Source organism: Littorina saxatilis, unplaced genomic scaffold, assembly GCF_037325665.1.
Source record: "Littorina saxatilis isolate snail1 unplaced genomic scaffold, US_GU_Lsax_2.0 scaffold_939, whole genome shotgun sequence".
Lineage (NCBI taxonomy): Eukaryota > Metazoa > Mollusca > Gastropoda > Littorinimorpha > Littorinidae > Littorina > Littorina saxatilis.
In genome coordinates this window covers 29,216-53,000 of record NW_027127209.1, presented here as the reverse complement: position 1 = coordinate 53,000, position 23,785 = coordinate 29,216, and the positions used below count along the sequence as shown (strand labels likewise).

Here is a 23,785-nt window from a genome sequence, read left to right as displayed (position 1 = left end):
TCCGTGCTCTCCCTGCTACATAATGTTTAGCTACAAAAAACAAACATTGTCCATTCCGTGCTCTCCCTGCTACATAATGTTTAGCTACAAAAAACAAACATTGTCCATTCCGTGCTCTCCCTGCTACATAATGTTTAGCTACATAATGTTTAGCTACAAAAAACAAACATTGTCCATTCCGTGCTCTCCCTGCTACATAATGTTTAGCTACAAAAAACAAACATTGTCCATTCCGTGCTCTCCCTGCTACATAATGTTTAGCTACATAATGTTTAGCTACAAAAAACAAACATTGTCCATTCCGTGCTCTCCCTGCTACATAATGTTTAGCTACATAATGTTTAGCTACATAATGTTTAGCTACAAAAAACAAACATTGTCCATTCCGTGCTCTCCCTGCTACATAATGTTTAGCTACATAATGTTTAGCTACAAAAAACAATCATTGTCCATTCCGTGCTCTCCCTGCTACATAATGTTTAGCTACAAAAAACAAACATTGTCCATTCCGTGCTCTCCCTGCTACATAATGTTTAGCTACAAAAAACAAACATTGTCCATTCCGTGCTCTCCCTGCTACATAATGTTTAGCTACAAAAAACAAACATTGTCCATTCCGTGCTCTCCCTGCTACATAATGTTTAGCTACAAAAAACAAACATTGTCCATTCCGTGCTCTCCCTGCTACATAATGTTTAGCTACAAAAAACAAACATTGTCCATTCCGTGCTCTCCCTGCTACATAATGTTTAGCTACAAAAAACAAACATTGTCCATTCCGTGCTCTCCCTGCTACATAATGTTTAGCTACAAAAAACAAACATTGTCCATTCCGTGCTCTCCCTGCTACATAATGTTTAGCTACAAAAAACAAACATTGTCCATTCCGTGCTCTCCCTGCTACATAATGTTTAGCTACAAAAAACAATCAGACCTGTGCACACTCAAAACGCTCATCAGTAGTAAACAAACCAAATGTCAGTAGTTTTTAAAATGTTTCAGTAGTAAGCTGTAACGACAGTTCAAGACATAATTCTGCTCACAAAGCACACAATTTTACGATCTCCAGGTTGTCTTGAGAATAACTGGACTTCCAGCACTGTTGTGCCGTTTTCTTCTTCTTTGGTGACAGAGCTGGTGTCTCCTCTTCACTATCTGAATCTCGCACTCTTTTTACATTTAGTCAAGTTTTGACTAAATGTTTTAACATAGAGGGGGAATCGAGACGAGGGTCGTGGTGTATGTGTGTGTGTGTGTGTGTGTGTAGAGCGATTCAGAGTAAACTACTGGACCGATCTTTATGAAATTTTACATGAGAGTTCCTGGGAATGATATCCCCAGACGTTTTTTTTCATTTTTTCGATAAATGTCTTTGATGACGTCATATCCGGCTTTTTGTAAAAGTTGAGGCGGCACTGTCACACCCTCATTTTTCAATCAAATTGATTGAAATTTTGGCAAAGCAATCTTCGACGAAGGCCGGACTTTGGTATTGCATTTCAGCTTGGAGGCTAAAAAAATAATTAATGACTTTGGTCTTTAAAAATCTGAAAATTGTAATTAAAATTATATTTGTATAAAACGATCCAAATTTACGTTCATCTTATTCTTCATCATTTTCTGATTCCAAAAACATATAAATATGTTATATTTGGATTGAAAACAAGCTCTGAAAATTAAAAATATAAAAATTATGATTAAAATCAAATTTCCGAAATCGTTTTAAAAACACTTTCATCTTATTCCTTGTCAGATCCTGATTCCAAAAACATATAGATTGATATGTTTGGATTAAAAACACGCTCAGAAAGTTAAAACGAAGAGAGGTACAGAAAAGCATGCTATGCAGCACAGTGCAACCACTACCGCGCTAAACAGGCTCGTCAGTTTCACTGCCTTTTGCACAAGCGGCGGACTACGGTCATTGTGAAAACATGCAGTGCGTTCAGTTTCATTCTGTGAGTTCCACAGCTTCACTAAATGTAGTAATTTCGCCTTACGCGACTTGTTTTTTTCTTTTCCATGTTTCACTTCAATCACAAGTTGCCACGCAGACGCTGGACGAACTAAGTCTAAAAACAAAGACTCAATGCTGAGAACACACGCGCTTCCGGTAAATCGGAAAACGTCTTTTCAGCGCAACGGCCAACTCATTGGTCAAAACATCTTAAAACTCTTTTTTTTTCGAGTAAAACATTGGAATTTTGGAATTTTAATCAAAAATCCGTAGCACCGTATTCTGCATATAAAAATCGGAGAAATTACGGAGAAACCGTAGATGTGCACAGGTCTGAACAATACATTCAACACTTAATAAAATTCAACATTAGAAAAAAATAATATGTGATACATGTACCACCATTTGAGGAGAATAGGAACATTACATATTCCTTTGAAAAGACAACAAATAAATGCCTACAAGGGAAAATTGATTCTGAAAAATGCAAGCAACAAACTTTGTAAAGCAAACGCAGATGACTAGAATTGAACAAAATACAGAAAGGACAAAATAAGGAAAAGAAGACCCTATGATACTAAAACAATTTTGCTCCACTCTGAAGAGTCAAAAGAAAACTACGATGAACAGCTGTATTTTGCAGCTTTCATTTACTCGGTACATGTGTGTGTGGTTTGTTGTAAGCAGTGTTTTGTTGTTGTTGTTCACACTTTCCAGCAACAGCTACATACCTGTTCTGTTCTATCTTCATCGTCATCATCATCATCCTCGGCGTTTTTCACCGCCATATTTGGACATCTACACAATGAAAAATATGTTGAAACGTGACAGACTTCTTGCAATCAACTTTAACTGTGCAGAGTTCCTCTCAACCCTCTGTTTCGCCCCCTCTTTCATTATCGAGGAAAATTGATGTTGCTGTTGCAAAATTCTGTGAAAAAGACCAAAGGCTTTCTTTCAACACTAAAAACATCAGAAATACTTCAAAATGTAAAATGAAACACACATGCAACTCCACCACACTCACACAAGCACAGACGTATTACAAACACATACACCCCCCCCCCCCCCCCCAATATCACATACACACTCAAGAAGCCCCCATGCACAACACCCCCCCCCCCCCTCCCCCCCCCCCCTGCACGCACTACACACAAGCAGCTACCATGCACTTACACACACGCAAGCACAGACATACTACACACACAAGCAGCACCTCTGTACACACACACCACACAAACGCTGACCTTCTGTGGACACAGCTCTGCTTGCTGCGTCCAGTACCGCCAAACTTGACCATGTCCATACATGCGCTGCAGTTACCGCAGTCCGGCAGCTGACACGTCTGAATAAAATAAAAGCAAAATCATGCATGCACTTTTAGTCAGGCATGAAAGATGAAAATGATGAAGAAACTCAGGCTGAAAGCACAGAACTCAAATGTGCTGATGCAAAGATGAGAGTACTTCAGGTCAGTCCTCCAGACACGACAAGGTGGTGAGGTACAGACACGACAAGGTGGTGAGGTACAGACACGACAAGCTGGTGAGGTACAGCCAAGACAAGGTGGTAAGGTACAGACACGACAAGGTGGTGAGGTACAGACACGACAAGGTGGTAAGGTACAGACACGACAAGGTGGTGAGGTACAGACACGACAAGGTGGTGAGGTACAGCCAAGACAAGGTGGTGAGGTACAGACACGACAAGGTGGTGAGGTACAGACACGACAAGGTGGTGAGGTACAGACACGACAAGGTGGTGAGGTACAGCCAAGACAAGGTGGTGAGGTACAGACACGACAAGGTGGTGAGGTACAGACACGACAAGGTGGTGAGGTACAGACACGACAAGATGGTAAGGTACAGACACGACAAGGTGGTGATGTACAGACACGACAAGGTGGTGAGGTACAGACACGACAAGGTGGTGAGGTACAGCCAAGACAAGGTGGTGAGGTACAGACACGACAAGGTGGTAAGGTACAGCCAAGACAAGGTGGTGAGGTACAGACACGACAAGGTGGTGAGGTACAGACACGACAAGGTGGTAAGGTACAGCCAAGACAAGGTGGTGAGGTACAGACACGACAAGGTGGTGAGGTACAGACACGACAAGGTGGTGAGGTACAGCCAAGACAAGCTGGTGAGGTACAGACACGACAAGGTGGTGAGGTACAGACACGACAAGGTGGTGAGGTACAGACACGACAAGGTGGTGAGGTACAGACACGACAAGGTGGTGAGGTACAGACACGACAAGGTGGTAAGGTACAGACACGACAAGGTGGTAAGGTACAGACACGACAAGGTGGTAAGGTACAGACACGACAAGGTGGTGAGGTACAGCCAAGACAAGGTGGTAAGGTACAGACACGACAAGGTGGTGAGGTACAGCCAAGACAAGGTGGTAAGGTACAGACACGACAAGGTGGTAAGGTACAGCCAAGACAAGGTGGTAAGGTACAGACACGACAAGGTGGTGAGGTACAGCCAAGACAAGGTGGTAAGGTACAGACACGACAAGGTGGTGAGGTACAGACACGACAAGGTGGTAAGGTACAGCCAAGACAAGGTGGTGAGGTACAGCCAAGACAAGGTGGTAAGGTACAGCCAAGACAAGGTGGTAAGGTACAGCCAAGACAAGGTGGTAAGGTACAGCCAAGACAAGGTGGTGAGGTACAGCCAAGACAAGGTGGTGAGGTACAGACACGACAAGGTGGTGAGGTACAGACACGACAAGGTGGTGAGGTACAGACACGACAAGGTGGTAAGGTACAGACACGACAAGGTGGTGAGGTACAGACACGACAAGGTGGTGAGGTACAGACACGACAAGGTGGTAAGGTACAGACACGACAAGGTGGTAAGGTACAGCCAAGACAAGGTGGTAAGGTACAGCCAAGACAAGGTGGTAAGGTACAGCCAAGACAAGGTGGTAAGGTACAGCCAAGACAAGGTGGTAAGGTACAGACACGACAAGGTGGTGAGGTACAGACACGACAAGGTGGTGAGGTACAGACACGACAAGGTGGTGAGGTACAGACACGACAAGGTGGTGAGGTACAGACACGACAAGGTGGTAAGGTACAGCCAAGGCAAGGTGGTAAGGTACAGACACGACAAGGTGGTGAGGTACAGACACGACAAGGTGGTGAGGTACAGACACGACAAGGTGGTAAGGTACAGCCAAGACAAGGTGGTGAGGTACAGACACGACAAGGTGGTAAGGTACAGACACGACAAGGTGGTGAGGTACAGACACGACAAGGTGGTGAGGTACAGACACGACAAGGTGGTGAGGTACAGACACGACAAGGTGGTAAGGTACAGACACGACAAGGTGGTAAGGTACAGCCAAGACAAGGTGGTAAGGTACAGCCAAGACAAGGTGGTAAGGTACAGCCAAGACAAGGTGGTAAGGTACAGCCAAGACAAGGTGGTAAGGTACAGACACGACAAGGTGGTGAGGTACAGACACGACAAGGTGGTGAGGTACAGACACGACAAGGTGGTGAGGTACAGACACGACAAGGTGGTGAGGTACAGACACGACAAGGTGGTAAGGTACAGCCAAGACAAGGTGGTAAGGTACAGACACGACAAGGTGGTGAGGTACAGACACGACAAGGTGGTGAGGTACAGACACGACAAGGTGGTAAGGTACAGCCAAGACAAGGTGGTGAGGTACAGACACGACAAGGTGGTAAGGTACAGACACGACAAGGTGGTGAGGTACAGACACGACAAGGTGGTGAGGTACAGACACGACAAGGTGGTGAGGTACAGACACGACAAGGTGGTAAGGTACAGACACGACAAGGTGGTAAGGTACAGACACGACAAGGTGGTGAGGTACAGACACGACAAGGTGGTGAGGTACAGACACGACAAGGTGGTAAGGTACAGACACGACAAGGTGGTAAGGTACAGCCAAGACAAGGTGGTAAGGTACAGCCAAGACAAGGTGGTAAGGTACAGCCAAGACAAGGTGGTAAGGTACAGCCAAGACAAGGTGGTAAGGTACAGCCAAGACAAGGTGGTAAGGTACAGCCAAGACAAGGTGGTGAGGTACAGACACGACAAGGTGGTGAGGTACAGACACGACAAGGTGGTGAGGTACAGACACGACAAGGTGGTGAGGTACAGACACGACAAGGTGGTGAGGTACAGACACGACAAGGTGGTGAGGTACAGACACGACAAGGTGGTAAGGTACAGACACGACAAGGTGGTGAGGTACAGACACGACAAGGTGGTGAGGTACAGACACGACAAGGTGGTGAGGTACAGACACGACAAGGTGGTGAGGTACAGACACGACAAGGTGGTGAGGTACAGACACGACAAGGTGGTGAGGTACAGACACGACAAGGTGGTGAGGTACAGACACGACAAGGTGGTAAGGTACAGCCAAGACAAAATTCCAAAGTGTAGGTTTGCCTGCAGTGTTTCTATGGGAGCAATGAAAGCAACTCTTTTACAACCCATGAAAACTCGATGAGTTATTTCTCAACATTGTCTATTCTCACTCCACTGATGCCACAGCTATGTTAGCGCTCTTTGTTACCTCACAGACAGAATAATTTCCGAACATTGTCTATTCTCACCCCTCTGACAGAGTTATATCCGAACATTGTCTATTCTCACCCCTCTGACAGAGTTATATCCGAACATCATCTATTCTTACCTGACAGTTATTTCCAAACACCGTCTCATCAGGTAGAGTTATTTCTAAACACTATTTATTCTCACCTCACAGACAGTTATTTCTAAACACCGTTTATTCTCACCTCACAGACAGTTATTTCTAAACACTATTCATTCTCACCTCACAGACAGTTATTTCTAAACACCGTTTATTCTCACCTCACAGACAGTTATTTCTAAACACCGTTTATTCTCACCTCACAGACAGTTATTTCCGAACATGGTCTATTCTCACCTTACAGTTATTAGCGAAAATAATATATTCTCACCAGGTAGAGTAATTTCCTAATACCATTTGTTCTGACTTCACAGAGTTATTTCCGAACACAGTCTATTTAGAGAGAGTTATTTCATGTCTATCCTCACCTCACAGATGCCACAGCGCCGTTTGCGCTCCTTGTTCTCCTTGTCGGCGTCGATTTGGTCCTGGAACATGGAGTTGAAGATGTTGAGCACCAGCTGGGTCACCGTGGCCTTGGAGTGCGTCGGCTTCTCCTTCTTCACCTTCCTCTCCCGCATCGACTTGTGGATCGCCCGTCTGCAAGGTCAAGGCAATGATTAACTCACAGCGTGAGAGTGTGTCGGCTTCTACTTCTCCTTGAAGGCTAACTTTCAAGCTAAAGGCACACAACAGTTTTGTATCCTTGTATTTTGCATTTTTGTTTTACTATTGTACGTACATGTCTAGAGGCTCTGAACATGTACAGTCCAGCCTGCCTCTGGAATACAAACATGTACTCTTAAAGATGATAATAAGTGTTGTTTAACGCCCTCACAGCAACCATTTTTTTTATCCCGGCTTAAGATTGTTTAAATACAAAATAATATTTAAAAAATTAAAAATTTTTAATTAAATTTTGATTTAATATAATATACTTACCCAATTCTTATGAATGCATTGACTTTAGTCCCACATGCTAGATGTCGAAAAACCTCTCAAATTACCTGCCCTTAGTAGGGTGGTAACCAAGCTAAAAGCGACGCCATAGCCGTTGCTATGGCCTGACCTTGCTCGGTTACCCATAACACCCTGCGCACCACGTGAGCGCTAGCATCCGTAATGTTCATTCGAGACTATTAGTCAAACAAACCCCCAAGGACATAATCCAGCGGGGACGGATGGGAGGGTATTAACTATAAGAATTGGGTAAGTATATTATATTAAATCAAAATTTAATTAAAAATTTTCGATTTAATCACATATTCTTACTCCAATTCTTATGAATGCAGATTCCTCCTAAAGGCGGAGGGAACTTACTTATGTCCTTGCAAGCACCTGCCCTGCAGCCACCAAAGCCGGCAAAGCACTGGAGCCATCCAGTCGCGTGCAAGAGATGTCACGAAGGTAGAAGTTGATGAATACATCGTCTGACTTCCAGTAAGCTGTCTGCAAGACATCGCTTAATCGCCCTGAACGTAAGACGGCCACAGAGGACGCCCAGGCCCTGGCCTCATGTACTCGAGCTGATGTCAGAGGAAGGACTGAACGCCCCCCCCTCTCCTGAGAGAGCCACCACTCATAAGCTCGTCTAATGAGGGTCGCCACCCATCTTGTAAGGGTCAATTTCGATATGTCCCTGTCATATTTCGTGTTCAATGAAATGAACAAAAGTTTTTGGCTTTTGGCCCTAACCAACTGAGTGCGAGCCAAGTAAGACTTCAAGGCCCTAACTGGACAGTTAGCTAAGTCTGGATCGTGCGAAGCTAAGATAGTCCCAAGCGGGGGGACTCGGACCACGGGCGGGGATTGGCCTGGCTTTTGATTTTTCGCGAGAAAACCAGGCCGGAAATGAAGCGACATTGAACCATCGCGCTCAAACGCGATGTCTTCCGACAAACCCGACAAGGCATGTATCTCACTGCCTCGCCGAGCAGTAGCCAGAAGAAGCAGAAAAACCGTCTTGCGTGTTAAATCAGTCAGGCTAGCAGCCTGCAAAGGCTCAAACGCCGCAGAACGCAAATATTCTAAAACCAAAAATAAGTCCCATGCCGGGACAGAGGTCCGTCTCTGCGCTTCCTGGAGAGCGGCCCCTTTGATCACACTAGCAATCACTCCGTTAACGTTAATCAATCTGCCTATCTGTCTCAGAGTAGCAGATATAGCAGAACGTCGGACTCTCAAAGCAGAGGCCGAACTGCCCTGAGCAGACAAAAAAGAAAGATGATTTGCCACCTGTAAGGAGCGCGGGGCCACTGCATTGACCCCCGTCTCCCTACACCACTTGGCCCAGGCGGCCCAATGGCAAGCATACACAGACGCAGTCGAGGACCTATGCGCCTTAAAAACCAAATCCAGCGTAGAGTCTGAAGCGCCAGATTTCCGCAGTTCCGACCTCACAGTCTCCAAACGTGTAGGCGCAGGGCCTGCGGGTCTCTGTGCGGGATGCCTGTTCTTGGCTGAACGAGCTCTCCCCGCACCAGATTTAGAGGGATCGGAACCCCTTTTGCCAGCAACAGCAGATCTGGAAACCACTGCTGGGAAGGCCACCAGGGGGCTACCAGCAGCAGGAGCTCCGGACGATCCAGCTCGGCCTTCCTCACCACTCTGCTGAGTAGAGGAAAGGGAGGATATGCGTAGGCCTGAAGGCCGCTCCACGAGATCTCCAACGCATTGCTTGCCCAAGCTTCCGTGTCCGGAAAGGGGGACACGAAAATGGGAAGTCTCTTTGAAAATCTCGTTGCAAATAGATCGATCATGGGTTTCTCCACCTGTGCCCACAGGCGCTGGAGCGCCCCGTGAGTGATCGTCCATTCGGTGTGCAACACCTGAGAGGACCTGCTGAGCGCATCCGCCAGAGCGTTGAGCTTGCCCGGCAGGAACTCTGCTGAGATCATGATCCGATGCGAGTGGCACCACACCAGAACCTCGCATGCCCTGTCTGACAGGGAAAACGACCGAGCTCCTCCCTGCTTGTTGATGTAGGCAGCGACAGTTGTATTGTCCGTGTGCAACCGGACATGTCTGCCGCCCACCAGAGGGAGAAACGCAAGCAAACCGAGGGAAACAGCCTCCAACTCCAGGCGATTGATATGCCAGAGACGCTGGGCCTGAGTCCAAAGACCGGAGGCCGCCTGGCCCCCGATGTGGGCCCCCCACCCAGCCATAGACGCATCCGTAAACAGATCTATGTCCGGAGGGGGCAGAGAGATGGGGACCCCCTGAGAGATCCAGTCTAGGTCCAGCCACCGAGCCGTCGCGTGACTGAACCATCCCTGTGTGGAGACGATTTTGTCCCAATCTTGCGAAGCCGGCTCCCAGAGAGAGCTGAGCGCAGCCTGGAAAGGCCTCTTGTACACCCTCCCTAAGGGAACCAGAGTTGCCATAGATTCCATTTGGCCCAGAATCGAGGTAAGGACCCTCACCGAAGCCTGCTGGCTGCCAGCCACGGCCGAAATGAGAGCATGAAGCTTCTGAATCCTCTCCTGCGTAGGCCGGACCGTCCAAGCGACAGTGTCGAACGCCATACCGAGGTAAACAAACCTCTGCGAGGGAGTCAATTCCGACTTCGCTTGGTTCACAGAGAACCCCAGGCTCAGAGCCCGGTTCAACACTACCTGAGTGTTCAAGAGGCACACTGATTGACTCTGACTCAGAATCAACCAGTCGTCGAGGTACGTCCGTAGACGAATACCTCTTTGCCTGATCAGCGCGGCCAACTGTCTGATCACCAAAGTGAAAACCCACGGGGCCAGGGACAGCCCGAAGGGCAGAGCCCTGAATTGAAAGATCCGATGACCCCAGCGGAACCGGAGCCACTTTCTGTCCACTTGATACATAAGGATATGAAAGTAGGCGTCCGTCAAATCCACCGAAGTCACCCAATCTCCCCGGCGCAGGGCCTCCCTGACCGAAGCTGGCGTTTCCATACGAAACTTGATCTTCCGCAGAAACTTGTTCAAGACCGAAAGATCGAGAACAGGCCTCCAGCGGCCCGACGCCTTGGGCACAACAAACAGGCGTCCGTAAAACCCCGGCGAGGAGTGATCCACAATCTCCTCTATAGCCTCTTTGGCCAAAAGAGACCTGATCTCTGTCTCTATGGCCGCTCTGGCCTCCAGGCTGGCCGGAAAACGAAAGGGAGGAGGAACCCTGGTCAAGGGAGCCTTTTCCCCCTCCCACAACAGGCGGAATCCCGATCGCACCACCCGCAAAATCCATTGGCTGTGCACTAACGCCTGCCACATGGAAATGGCCCTGGTGGGGCCCCCCGCCACCACAAAAGTGGGGGGAACAGGGGTGATGTGATCGGGAGAGCCTCATTGGGGGGAGGGCTTTCGAGCCCCCCCCCTCCCCTTCCCGAACGAGGGTTTCTTAGGATAAGGAGCACCCTTGGCTGGTGCGCCCTTATCTCCCTGTTCCTTAGGACGAGAGGCGTTGTGCTGCTTCTTGTTCCAGGCAGGCTTAGAAGAAGACTGAGATTTCTTTGGGATTTTAAACGAAATCCCAACGAGATGTCTGTCTTTAGCCTCCTGCACTTCCCGCTGCCTTGCATCCAGGGCTACTCTACCCAGGAGAGAGCCCTCAACAAAAGGCGAGGAACGAAGCGAGTCCACAGTGGACTGCTGGGAAAAACCTGCTTGAGACAGCAGCAAATCACGTCGTGAAAAGACAGCATGAGCATACAGCCTCGCTGAAATGCTCATCCTCTCAGAATTCACCATCCCCAAAGCAGCAAGCAGTGTGGAGATATCACTGGCTGAGGCGTCTTCCCTGAGTCTAAACGGCTCCAAAGAGCCAGCCACAGCTCGAGTAAGAGCTCGGAGCAAAGACTCTGCCATAGAAGCCAATTCCAGATCAAGACGCCCAATCTCCTCCAGAGAAGAGAGAGAAGCGTCCGAGAACGAGACCCCTTCCTTAGCAGAAGGTTGCTTTGGCAACAAGGCAAGCAACTCCGGCGGAATTGGCAAAGTTGCCCTCGGCAAAGCAAAAGTCTGAACAAAGTTCCTAGACTTCACATTCCAGTCCAGCTTTTTCTGCACTAACGGCGAAAAAGCAGTGGCCTGCGCGTTTGACGCTAGCCATGGATCGGCTGAAGCAGGCGCTGTATCATGAGCATGCAACAAAGGGAAAGGAGTTGGCGACAGACCGCTGCCCTGAGGGGCCGGACGAGCCAAAAGTTGCGACATGTGATAAGCCACGGCAGGTGATTCCACAAAACGAAACGATTGTGAACTCTCCTGCGAAGGCCGAAAATCATTCGCCGCGGATGGTGGAAAAGAGACATCCTGTCCTGAATCCACCACCCCCTCCGGAAAGTAACGAGCTGCCACACAAGCCGCTCTTCTCATGGCTTGCCTAAATCCAAAAGGCAAGACTACACACTCCTCATCTTCCACAGAAGAATCCGAATCCCCAGCCTGTACAGTATCACTGTACACAGGAGGGGAGACAGGAGCAGCAAAAGCGTGACCCGATCCCGCTTGCCACCCACCATCCCCCCCCTGCCCCACTGGGGTAGAAGGGTAGACAGTAGGCACAGAGGCCCGCCAAGAAGGCGGGGGGAGGGGGCCAGCCAACAAAGCCGCGCCAGGCCCATTGTCGGTAGACCGCTGACCGGGCGCTTGGCCCCAACAGTCAAAACCGGTCTGGCCAGTTTGAGCTACCCCGCCCGCTGCATGCGGTGGGAGTTGGCTCGTAGCTGTAGCAAGCGAACCCTGCGAGGGGTAAGACTGAGTGAGAGGCGAGACCGTGAAAGGCCGCCCCCACCCGTCAACCTGCTGTAGTCCCGATGCCCCACCACCCCACCACCCCTGCTGGGGAGAGGGGCGGCTGCTAGCAGTGGACAATAGCGGCACTGACTGAGACGCCAGTCCAACAGCGGACACCCGATCATGCCCGGCGGGCGAGAAAGGGTGAGCCGCTACACCAGCCCCCACCCAGTCCCGCCCAGTGGGTGGGAAAGAGTGAGACGCTGACACAGCCCCCTGCCCCCAGTGGGGCAAGGTGGGACCAAGCCCAGGCTGTGACTTACCATGCCCCCTCTCTCCCTCTCCCACCCGGGGAGAGAGCTGACTTCCCACTGCAGTGTTGCTAAAAGCAAGCTGAGCGGGAAGAAAAAGAGAGGAAGCAGACCCCCTCTCCTTACGGAGAGAGTGTTCGAGCGCAACCGCAGCACTACCAGAGGCAGAGAGGGAAGGCCCGAACTGGTCAGGTGCACCAAGCAAGTGCGCAGAAGAAATGGCCGCCCGGCCACCCCCCCCATCCGCGGGAGTCGCCATAGTCGACGACGACGACGACCCCAGCCGAGCCAGGGAGGAAGGATCCCCTACCGCCGGAGGCAGAGGAGGGACCCCAGAGCGAGACGCAAACTGTTGAGAAATAAAATCAAACAATTCGGACTTCAACGAGCCCAGGGCTGAAGGCCCCGGCTCCTCACCCCTATCAGGGGACGCGAGCTGTGAGCGAACGGAACCCGTCCTCGGAGGGATAGGAACATCAAACGAAGTGCTATTTGACGGATCTTCTACCCGCATAATAGGCAAATCAACGCTCTTGGCTTTACTCTTAGCTTTAGCTTTCTTAACTGGGCTAAGAGCCTTGTCACCTTCCAGTCTCGCACTCAGTTTAGCTTTGTTGTCGGCCATTTTAAGACCGGCGAAAACAGTCACCCAGAACAAAATTATCTGCGTGCGTGTTCAAAACAAAGCTATCAACATTTACATTCCAAACGTAAAAAGGAAAGATCTCACCAAAAGGTAGACGGACAGGTAGACCCCCAAGAACCGGCTAGTCTCACGGACGAGCAGGCATGTGAAGGCCAAAAGTGAGAGCGAAATTCGGACACGTCCACCGTGTGTTGTCGAAAGTCGAGAATGAACATTACGGATGCTAGCGCTCACGTGGTGCGCAGGGTGTTATGGGTAACCGAGCAAGGTCAGGCCATAGCAACGGCTATGGCGTCGCTTTTAGCTTGGTTACCACCCTACTAAGGGCAGGTAATTTGAGAGGTTTTTCGACATCTAGCATGTGGGACTAAAGTCAATGCATTCATAAGAATTGGAGTAAGAATATGTGATTAAATTAAAAATTAAAAATAATAAAAAGCTTTAACTGCATACGACTGTACATGTGTGCGAGACACTTGCCTCTTCCCGAGTGTGACGCCGGCCAATTTGATGAGGGCCCTCATGCACGGTGTGGTGATGAGGAGAGCTTCATCGTCATCACCCTGCTCATCGTAGTTCTGAACCTGTGCACACATGAAAATGAAAACAATGAATCTAGTCCTGCGATGAATCTAGTCCTGTGATGAATCTAGTCCTGCGATGAATCTAGTCCTACAATGAATCTAGTCCTACAATGAATCTAGTCCTACAATCAATCTAGTCCTGCGATGAATCTAGTCCTACAATGAATCTAGTCCTACAATGAATCTAGTCCTACGATGAATCTAGTCCTACAATGAATCTAGTCCTACAATGAATCTAGTCCTACGATGAATCTAGTCCTACGATGAATCTAGTCCTACGATGAATCTAGTCCTACAATGAATCTAGTCCTACGATGAATCTAGTCCTACAATGAATCTAGTCCTACAATCAATCTAGTCCTACAATGAATCTAGTACTACAATGAATCTAGTCCTACGATGAATCTAGTCCTACAATGAATCTAGTCCTAGAACCTCGCCCAAGATTTTGTTAGGACCCCCCAAAAATGTTGGTTTAGGGTAACGTGTCCACACAAAAAAAGGGTCAGTAGGTTGCGCCAAGGGTTTTTGTTTGGAAAATTTCCTAAATAAATTATCATTTAATTAATATACTTACCCGAATCACATTAGCATTGAGTCACCTGAGATGCTTATCACTGAAAAACGCTTACCCGGCTAAAGAATTTAAAGGGAAGCAACCCCATCACCAAAACGAAAGTGAAAGTAGCTTTGGTAATGGGCCAGTACACCGGGAGTTACCTCCCATACGGGTGTATGCCACGTCACTTCCTCTAGGAACACGTGCCTATTATCATACGGCTTTAAAAAATCTTAAAACCATAAGCGGGGCAGGTGGGAGGGAATACAGTATGTGATTCGGGTAAGTATATTAATTAAATGATAATTTATTTAGGAAATTTTCCATTTAATATCATATTCTTACTCCGAATCACATTAGCAGATAACATCAACAAGGCGGTGGGCTAGAAATGAATCAAAACTCACCATCAAGTTCTGGACAGGAACTGGCCTGCTGCTATGAGCGCTGGAAGGCCTCTGGAGCCATCCTGTCGAAGAGCTGTGACGTCCCGAAGATAAAAGTTTATGAAAACATCTTCGGAACGCCAATACGCAGTTGTCAGCACCTCCTCTAGACGTCTGGAGCGCAGAACTGCCAGAGAGGATGCCCACGCCCTCGTCTCATGGGCTCGGGCCGAGTCAAGTGGCAAGGAGGGCATAACCCCCCCCCTCTTTGTGCGCCTCCACTCATAAGCCTGCTTGATGAGCGAGGACACCCACCGGGCCAACGTTACCTTCGACAAATCTTTCTCGCGCCTAGTAAGGAGAGAGATAAACAACAACTTCTGAGAACTAGACCGAATCGGCTGAGTCCGGGCTAAGTACAGACGAAGTGCCCTCACAGGGCAATTGACCGAATCGGGGTCACCCGGGGCCAACGCGCTGGTCAGAGCCTTAACTCTAACCAGCGGAGAGGCCTGCCCCGGAGACTGATTCTTGGCCAGGAAATCAGGCCGGAAACGCAAAGATGCGGAACCGTCCGGCTCAAAGGAGATATCTCCAGGCTGACCCGACAGGGCGTGGACCTCGCTACCCCGTCGGGCCGTAGCCAACAAAAGGAGAAACAGCGCTTTGCGAGTGACATTGAACAGACTGGCCTCGCTTAAAGGCTCAAAATCCGCAGAACGAAGGAATTCCAGGATTAAAAACAAGTCCCACTTGGGAGCGGGCAAACGAGCTTTAGCTTCCTTAAGAGCAGCCCCTTTAATGACTGCAGCTATAACGCCCCCGACTCGAACAGAACGACCAATCTGCTGAAGAGTCGCCGAGATAGCGGAGCGCCGGACCCTCAACGAGGAGACTGAGGCGCCCTGTGAAGACATGAAAGAGAGGTGGTTAGCGACCTGAATAGAGCGCGGAGCCACCGAACTCACCCCTCTAGCTGAACACCAGGCAGTCCATGCCTTCCAGTGGGAAGCATAAACTGAAGAGGTGGACGCTCTATGCGAGCGAGCCACCAAGTCCAGAGTCAAAGACGACGCCCCAGAGCGCTTCAGCGAGTCCCGAACAACTTCCACACGTGAAGCTTCAGAAGACTGGGCTCCTCGTGTGGAATGCCTGTTCGGGGCTGCACTAGTTCCCCTCGCACGAGTGCGAGAGGAATGGGGGGCCCTTGGGCAAGCCGAAGAAGATCTGGAAACCAGACCTGCGACGGCCACAGAGGAGCGACCAGAAGAAGAAGGGCCGGCTCCTCCATCTCCGCTTTCCGGATTACTCGGCTGAGTAACGGAAAGGGAGGAGTCTGAAGATCTGTATGTGCCCCCCAACCCTCCCTGGACGCATCTGTAAAGAGGTCCAGGTCGGGGAGGGGCACGACGATCGGAACACCTCTGCAGACCCACTCCGTGTGCAACCACGGAAGGGTCGCAGACTGGAACCATCCCTGCAAAGGGATGAGGGCGTCCCAGTCCACCAGAGGAGAGTCCACAAACGGCTTCAGCGCGAACTGAAGCGGACATTTGTGGACCCGGCCCAGTGAAACCAGAAGAGCCATAGACTCCATCTGCCCCAAGATGGAGGCGAGCGAGCGGATGGAAGCCATCAGGAGAGGTAAAGTGGAGCGAATCTGAGCTTGGAGCTTGTCCACCCTTCTCTGAGAAGGCTGGACAGTCCAAGCGACCGTGTCGAAAGACATCCCCAGATAAGTGAATGTCTGTGACGGGGTCAGCTCCGACTTTACCCGGTTGATCGAGAACCCCAACCAGTTGGATTCTCGAAGAACCGTCAGGGTATCCTGCGAACAGCCGCTCTGGGACTGGTTCATGATGAGCCAGTCGTCCAGATAAGCCCGCAGACGGATACCCTGGGACCTCACCAGTGCACAGACCTGTCTCACCACCATGGTGAAAATCCACGGTGCGAGAGACAGCCCGAAAGGGAGTGCGCGAAACTGGTAGATCTGATCTCCCCACCGGAAACGAAGCCATTTCCGGTCGGTCGGATGCATAAGAATGTGAAAGTATGCGTCCGTGAGATCGATCGAGGTCACCCAGTCTCCTGGGCGGAGAGAGTCTCGGACAGAGGCTGGCGTCTCCATCTTGAATTTTATCTCCCTCAAGAAAGTATTGAGGAGAGATAAATCCAACACGGGACGCCATCCTCCTGATGCTTTGGGAACAGCGACCAGACGCCCGTAAAATCCCAGGGAGCTGTGGACCCGAACTCTCTCCACCGCGCCCTTCTGCTCCAGGGAGGCAATTTCCGACTGCAAGACGGAACGTGCTTCCTGCGAGAAGGGGGGCTTGAACCGCGGAGGCACTCGGGTAAGAGGCGCCTTTTCCTCCCGCCAGAGTAGACGGAAGCCCGAACTCACCACTCCCACAATCCATTGGCTGTCTACTACCGACATCCAACGAGAAAGTGCCCGGGAGGGGCCTCCCGCCATCACCAAGGTGGAGGGCGGGAGGGAGGTGAGATCGGGAGCGCTTCATTGGGGGTGTGGCTTACTTCCAGAGCCGCCACGCCCCCTCCCCGATGCCGTCCTCTTCTTCCCACCACGAGCGGCCGGCGAAGCCTGCCGCTTCTGAGCTGGCTTGGGGTTAGACGATGTCTGAGCCTGCTTCTGTTTAGAAGGCTGAGACTGTTTCACCCCCTTCAGAGTGTAGTCAAGGAACTGACTGTCCTTGTTTGACTGAATCTCCTTCTGTCTGGCATCCAGTGCCAGCGGACAGAAGAGAGACTCCTCTGAGACCGGGGAGACTCTCAAGGTCTCCCTAGTAGCCAGCTCCGTGAATTGGGACTGCGAGAGGAAGAGATCCCTCCTGCAGAGTACCGCTTGGGTGTACTGCAGGGAGGAAAGACGCAATTGTTCCTCATTGACCTTGGCCAATGCGGTCAAAAGCGCAGAGACATCGTCCGCATTCTGTTCTTCACTGAGAGTGAAAGGAACTAGCGAATCGGTCAATGCCCGAGACAGAGCCCGAACGAGAGTCTCCGCAATGGAGGACAGTTCGATCTGCCGACGTCCAACCTCCTCAGCAGAGAGGAGGGAAGCCTCGGAAACCGGCAAAACCGAATCACGCTTGATCGGTTTAGTCAGAAGAGGCAGCAATTCCCGGGAAACCGGAAGGGTAGCCCTAGGGAGTGCAAAAGACGCCAGCCAATTCTGGCTCTGATTGGGCATGCCAAGCTTCCTATTGGCCGTAGGCACGAAGGAAGAGGCTTGGGCAGCTGAAGCCACCCACTGCTGAGCTGATTCCGGAACTGGACCAAAAGGAAGCAGTAACGGAACAGGCACTGGCCGAATACCACTCCCCGCATGTGCTGGACGAACCAGTGAATGCGAAAGTTGGTAAGCCACTGACGGAGACTCGGCGAACCGGAAGGAAGAAACATCCTCCTGTGCCGGCCGGAAGTCCGCCATGGCAGAAGGAACGAATGATGCGGAAGAGTCCGCAGCCACCACCCCTTCAGGAAAATAACGAGACGTTACTTCCGCCGCGACGTCAAGAACAGACTTGAGCTTCGACGGAAACACGCCCCGCGACTCCTCGCTGACCACTGATGGAGCATCAGAATAGTCACACGTGGAACCATGACCGAAGTCACCAGTTCCGGAAGCAGAAGCATGCCCTGGCAAACCGGAAACCGGAAAAGCCTGAGCACTAACGTCATCCTGCCGCCCAAAACCCTGTGAAGGTAAAGGGTAAGCAGGACGACCATCCGCAAAAACCGGAGCTGGATGAGCTGACGTCACTCCCCCGACTGAGTGGAGTGATGCCTGCTCAAGCCTAGGCGCTTGAAAGCCGGAAGGCGCACGCTGTAATCCACTATCTGGTATCCGGAAGGAACCACCAGAAGAGGAAGAAGCGTTTCCGGCCGAAACCGGAAGTGTAGTCAACGGAACCGCAAAATGCGGAAGTGAAGACTGCACTGGTTGACTTCGCGATCCGGAAGGACCGGAAGTCAGTGAATACTCCATCCTGCCGCGACCGCCGTAGCGTGCCGGAGCGGACGGATCATCACTTCCGGCAAGTGCCGGAAATGCGGCAGTCGAAACCGACTGCCGCCGCTGTTCGAACAAGTCCGGGGCCTCGTAGGTTATCGCCGGAAATGAAAGATCAGCAAGGTATCGGTCGTGACCCGATGCGAAAGAGCTGTCCCCCGAAGGAGAACGTCCAGGCGCCTCACGAGGGCTATCGGACCAGCTCTGCTTACCAACCGACGCTGAAGAGGGAGGACGCTGCTCCAAGCCGGAAGTGGAGGACAAAGACACGGAAGCCAATGCCCGGACGTCACTGCCAGATGCCGGAAACGCCGAACTGCTGGCGACGGAACGCTGAAATTCTGCCTGCACCAAGCTGCGGATTTCTGGAACCAGTGACTTTAACAGAGAGGAAACCAACGCACCTTGTCCAGGTGCTAACAAAGAAGACGAAGTCTCCGATGTAGAGACAGGTGCAGAAGTAACAGTAGCGCTAGGCGCCGCAAAAGAAGCAGAAGTAGTAACAGCGCTAGGCGCCGAAATTGGTACAGCCAACAAAGTGTTACGCTCTTGGTCTGTAACAAGTAACGTTGCTTTGGAAGAGGAAGACTTAGCCTTAATTTTCCCCTTGGGGTCCGACTTGCCACGGCGCTTGTCTGAATCAGACATGTTGACAACAACACGTGGCAACGCGAAAAAATTTACTGAAACATAAGTCTAAACGACTGGAAAATTCAGTAAACACACGCACTAATGCGTTAACAAAATACTATAGCTAAACTTGCCCCACAAGCAGAGGCACGGAGAGCTACAAACAAAGTCACACGAGCTAGAAAACTAACTCACACAACAAAATGGCGACACGCAAGACACTGACACAAACGTCAACAACACGTGGCAAAGTAAAAAGATTTACTGAAACGTAAGTCAAAACGACTGAAAACACAGTAAACACACACGCTTACGCGTCAACAAAATACTAAAGCTACACTTGCCCAAACAGAAAGAGGGCACGCAGAGCTACTAGCAAAGTCACACGAGTTAGCTAACTAACTCACACAACAAAATGGCGAAACACGCAAGTCACTGACACACAAGTCCGTAAAAAACGGACAACGTACAGTAACGAAACAGCGCAAACAACCAACAACAAACGGGAACGAGCTCACCAAACTGTAGGCAAGGCGAGCAGACAAGCTGGGTAACGTGGCCGGCGGGTGTCACTCAAACACACAAGGTCAGCCACAGAGCGTCAAAAAGTGAACCGTCCTCTCCGAGGTGAAAAAGACGTATGATAATAGGCACGTGTTCCTAGAGGAAGTGACGTGGCATACACCCGTATGGGAGGTAACTCCCGGTGTACTGGCCCATTACCAAAGCTACTTTCACTTTCGTTTTGGTGATGGGGTTGCTTCCCTTTAAATTCTTTAGCCGGGTAAGCGTTTTTCAGTGATAAGCATCTCAGGTGACTCAATGCTAATGTGATTCGGAGTAAGAATATGATATTAAATGTTTGTTACAAATACTCAACGTACAGTGTCCACAACGTACTGTGCATGTCTCTCACACACACACACACACACACACACACACACACACACACACACACACACACACACACAGAGGGTTTGTAGTTTTTTTGTTCTAAAATTCAAGGACGTTTCAAGGACTTTCAAGACCTTCTGACGAGAAAATCAGACACCCTCTTACCTTCAACGCTTGCAATGAAACACTCGTTAGTTATTATACCACCTTCCAGACCTGTTTACCCCTAAAACATTGCATGTGTATTTTCTGGGAGCAAAATGAGGCAAATGTGTAGTTTTGTAATTGAATGTGTAGAATTTCTCGTCGACCTATCACAACAACAAGAACAATGATTGCTACTTTTTACCACATGTATTGATTGACTGACGGAAAAATGGGAATTGCAGACAGTGCAATGAGCATGATGTTTTCCTTTCCGCGAAGACAAGGCATGGGTAGTCCTGATGATATTTTGGCAGAAAGACTTGGTTCGGCGCATTGCTCGTCTTTTTCTTTTTGGTCAGTGGCCTTTCGGAGTCATTTTCTTCACAGTTCTCATCTTCACTTTCGTGTGCTCTGCGTTCAGCCATTGTGTCGAAACGCCCGCATGGTTTGGCAGTAACGCTTTCAGTTGTGCCCGGCATTTGCTTGGAGAAGCCTATTCGGCATTAACAAGCTACAACGCAACGCCCGTGGGCGCTTTACGCGCTGCACGCACCAAACGACTGCTGGCCGAAAACATGGATTGGAAAATGGATCGGTCAAGGGAGATGAAGAAAATTACGGATTGTGATATGCGTAGCCGAAACAATACCGTTTGCGTGCAGGGACGGGGCGGTGTGAGAGCACAATGGGACAAGGAACAGGTGTAAATACCGTTTGCGTAGAAAACGACAGACTTGCGTAGTTGCGTAGTATATTATTCAAATTCGTAGTTTACTACGCTCAATGTGTAGTGTAAACAGGTCTGCACCTTCCCGCATGCCGATTTAAATCATTGAAGGGGACAGATTCGTAGCAGACGATGGTTTTGAAGCAGACAGACTCAAAAGGGACTGTAGGTGACTGTTCAACTTTTTATTTGAGGTTATCAAATAATAAATCATTGCAATTGTTTATTGTGGGTGGTTGTTGTGTAATCGGTTTGCAGCATTAGAGTTTTTAGGGACTTTCAAGTACCTTGCCTGTTTTTTAAGCACTTGTAAGGCCTTGAAACTAACCCCTCCAAATTCAAGCACTTTCAAGAATTTCAAGGACCTGTACGAACCCTCCACACTCAACCTACCGTGTCCACGATGTACTGCGCGTGTCTCAGCAGGGAGTCCTCTGTGAAGCTGGAAATGCCTGCAGGTGGCACAGTGGTCTGCGAAATAACACCAAGAGCAAGTTTCATTTTTCTGTCCTCCACCATCAACACATCTCTTCATGTTTTATGTTTGTTGTTGTGTACCATAAACTACCTGGTATACGCCCACTTATGCACCAATTTTGCCCAAAAGTTGGGGGTGGGCGTTCACTAGGTGCTATACCCTGTACTATAAACAGGAAATCTTGTTGCCTTATTGTCTGTTAAATTATTAAACAATTAAAAAAAATACCTGCAGACTGAATAATCTTTTCTTTTATTAACCCTTTACTCCAACGATCCAATTAAAAAAAAATTGTTTTTAACATAATATCAAATATATATACATTCTACAGACATGGGAACCCCTGTTTAGCACTTGGAGTACATGTATTCTCAATACAGTATTTGAACATGTGTCCATGATTCAAACATGCTTCACACGCGTCCATCACACAGTGAAATAAGTTTACCAATACGTTTAAAACATATGCTTCTTTTAATGTTAACTGACAAAAACTGTAATCATGTGTCAAAATACTGGATCGGCTTCAGGATGCGCTTCCCAAGAAAAGTAGTCTAGGAATTTGTCTTGTATTTTTTCTCCACTGACAGTACTGATCGTATTCTAGACACTTGTCCATACAAAATGCGATGAAATTGTATGGGTTCCCAGGTCTGAAGCACACTCGAACACACACACACAAACACACCTGCAACTTGTTGAGCAAGTCCTCATAAGTGGCGTCCGGGTTGTTCTGAAGAAACTCGATAACAATCTTCGACATGTGACATTTGACCTTCACCCCGTCCATAAAAGGGGCGAAAGCAGGGGACGGAGCCATGAGGTAGTAGTCAGCGTAAGCTGTCAAGAATTGGGATAAAAAAAAAGATTCATTAAACACACAAGTTATAACACAACACATACACTGTCAACAATAGAGAGAAGAAAATCTCCTACATGTCAAATTAACGGACAGTCGACCGACCTAGGGTCAGAACAATGCTTCAGATAAAAAAAAGTATGCGTCAACAACTGAAGACGGAGGCCTGGGAACAACACACACTGAATTGCACGGTCTGTTCATACCTGTTGTGATTCCGATGAGAGCGTTTTCTCCCCCATCAAAACCTGCCGTCCACCATTCGTTGATGGGTCCGATCTCCTTGCAGGGGATACCACCTGTGTACATATAAACAATTGTTCATGTAAAAACAAAAAGAAAGAAAAACTATAAAATAAAACAACAAGAAGAGCAAACGCTCGATCGAGTCACTTTCGCAGTTCTGAATATTATATGAGGCATCAGATGGACAGGAAGAAATTGCTATTCACAACACAATGAGTCACGTTCACATAAAATATGAGCCCGGTCACTTTTATAGTTTCCGAGAAAAGCCCAACGTTAAGTTGTGTGTTGCCGAACAGAAAAGGCTAGTTATCTCCCTTGTTTTTCTGATAACGTTCGTAAAAGGCTACAGATGTAAATACTTTGATGTAAAGAATAATCCTACAAAGTTTCAATCACATCCGATGAACTTTGTCAAAGATATAAAATGTCTAATTTTTCCTTTGACGCTGACCTGTGACCTTGAAAAAGGTCAAAGGTCAACGAAACCATCGTTAAAGTGTAGAGGTCATTGGAGGTCACGACTAAACAAAATATGAGCCCGATCGCTTTGATAGTTTCCGAGAAAAGATATAAAATGTCTAATTTTTCCTTTGACGCTGACCTGTGACCTTGAAAAAGGTCAAAGGTCAATGAAACCATCGTTAAAGTGTAGAGGTCATTGGAGGTCACGACTAAACAAAATATGAGCCCGATCGCTTTGATAGTTTCCGAGAAAAGTCCAACGTTAAGGTGGTGTCTACGGACGGCCGGACGGCCGGCCGGACAGACTAACACTGACCGATTACATAGTCACTTTTTCTCAAGTGACTCAAAAACCAAGTTGCTGAAAGGGATATCAAAACATTCTGTTGGCCTGAAACTACGAAAGTGTTACTGAAGATCTGGAATCAGTCATCACCGAAAGCCGTGGACAAAAGATGGGTCAAGTCGGTCTCCGCAAAGCATGCAAAGACTGAACTGA

The 23,785-nt window shown here is 49.0% G+C and overlaps 1 protein-coding gene across 1 annotated transcript in view; it reads right to left on the bottom strand.

Annotated features, from left to right (window-relative positions):
- Nucleotides 1–12,266: 12,266 nt before the first annotated feature.
- LOC138955679 (DNA (cytosine-5)-methyltransferase PliMCI-like) overlaps nucleotides 12,267–23,785 on the bottom strand; it is a 33,461-nt gene continuing 21,942 nt past the window's right edge. The window contains exons 11-15 of the mRNA XM_070327234.1: nucleotides 22,782–22,874; nucleotides 22,405–22,556; nucleotides 21,632–21,709; nucleotides 13,753–13,856; nucleotides 12,267–12,321 (exon numbers count right to left, since the gene is read on the bottom strand). Of these exons, the coding sequence (XP_070183335.1) occupies nucleotides 12,267–12,321; nucleotides 13,753–13,856; nucleotides 21,632–21,709; nucleotides 22,405–22,556; nucleotides 22,782–22,874 (482 nt within the window). The remainder of the gene's footprint in view (nucleotides 12,322–13,752; nucleotides 13,857–21,631; nucleotides 21,710–22,404; nucleotides 22,557–22,781; nucleotides 22,875–23,785) is intronic.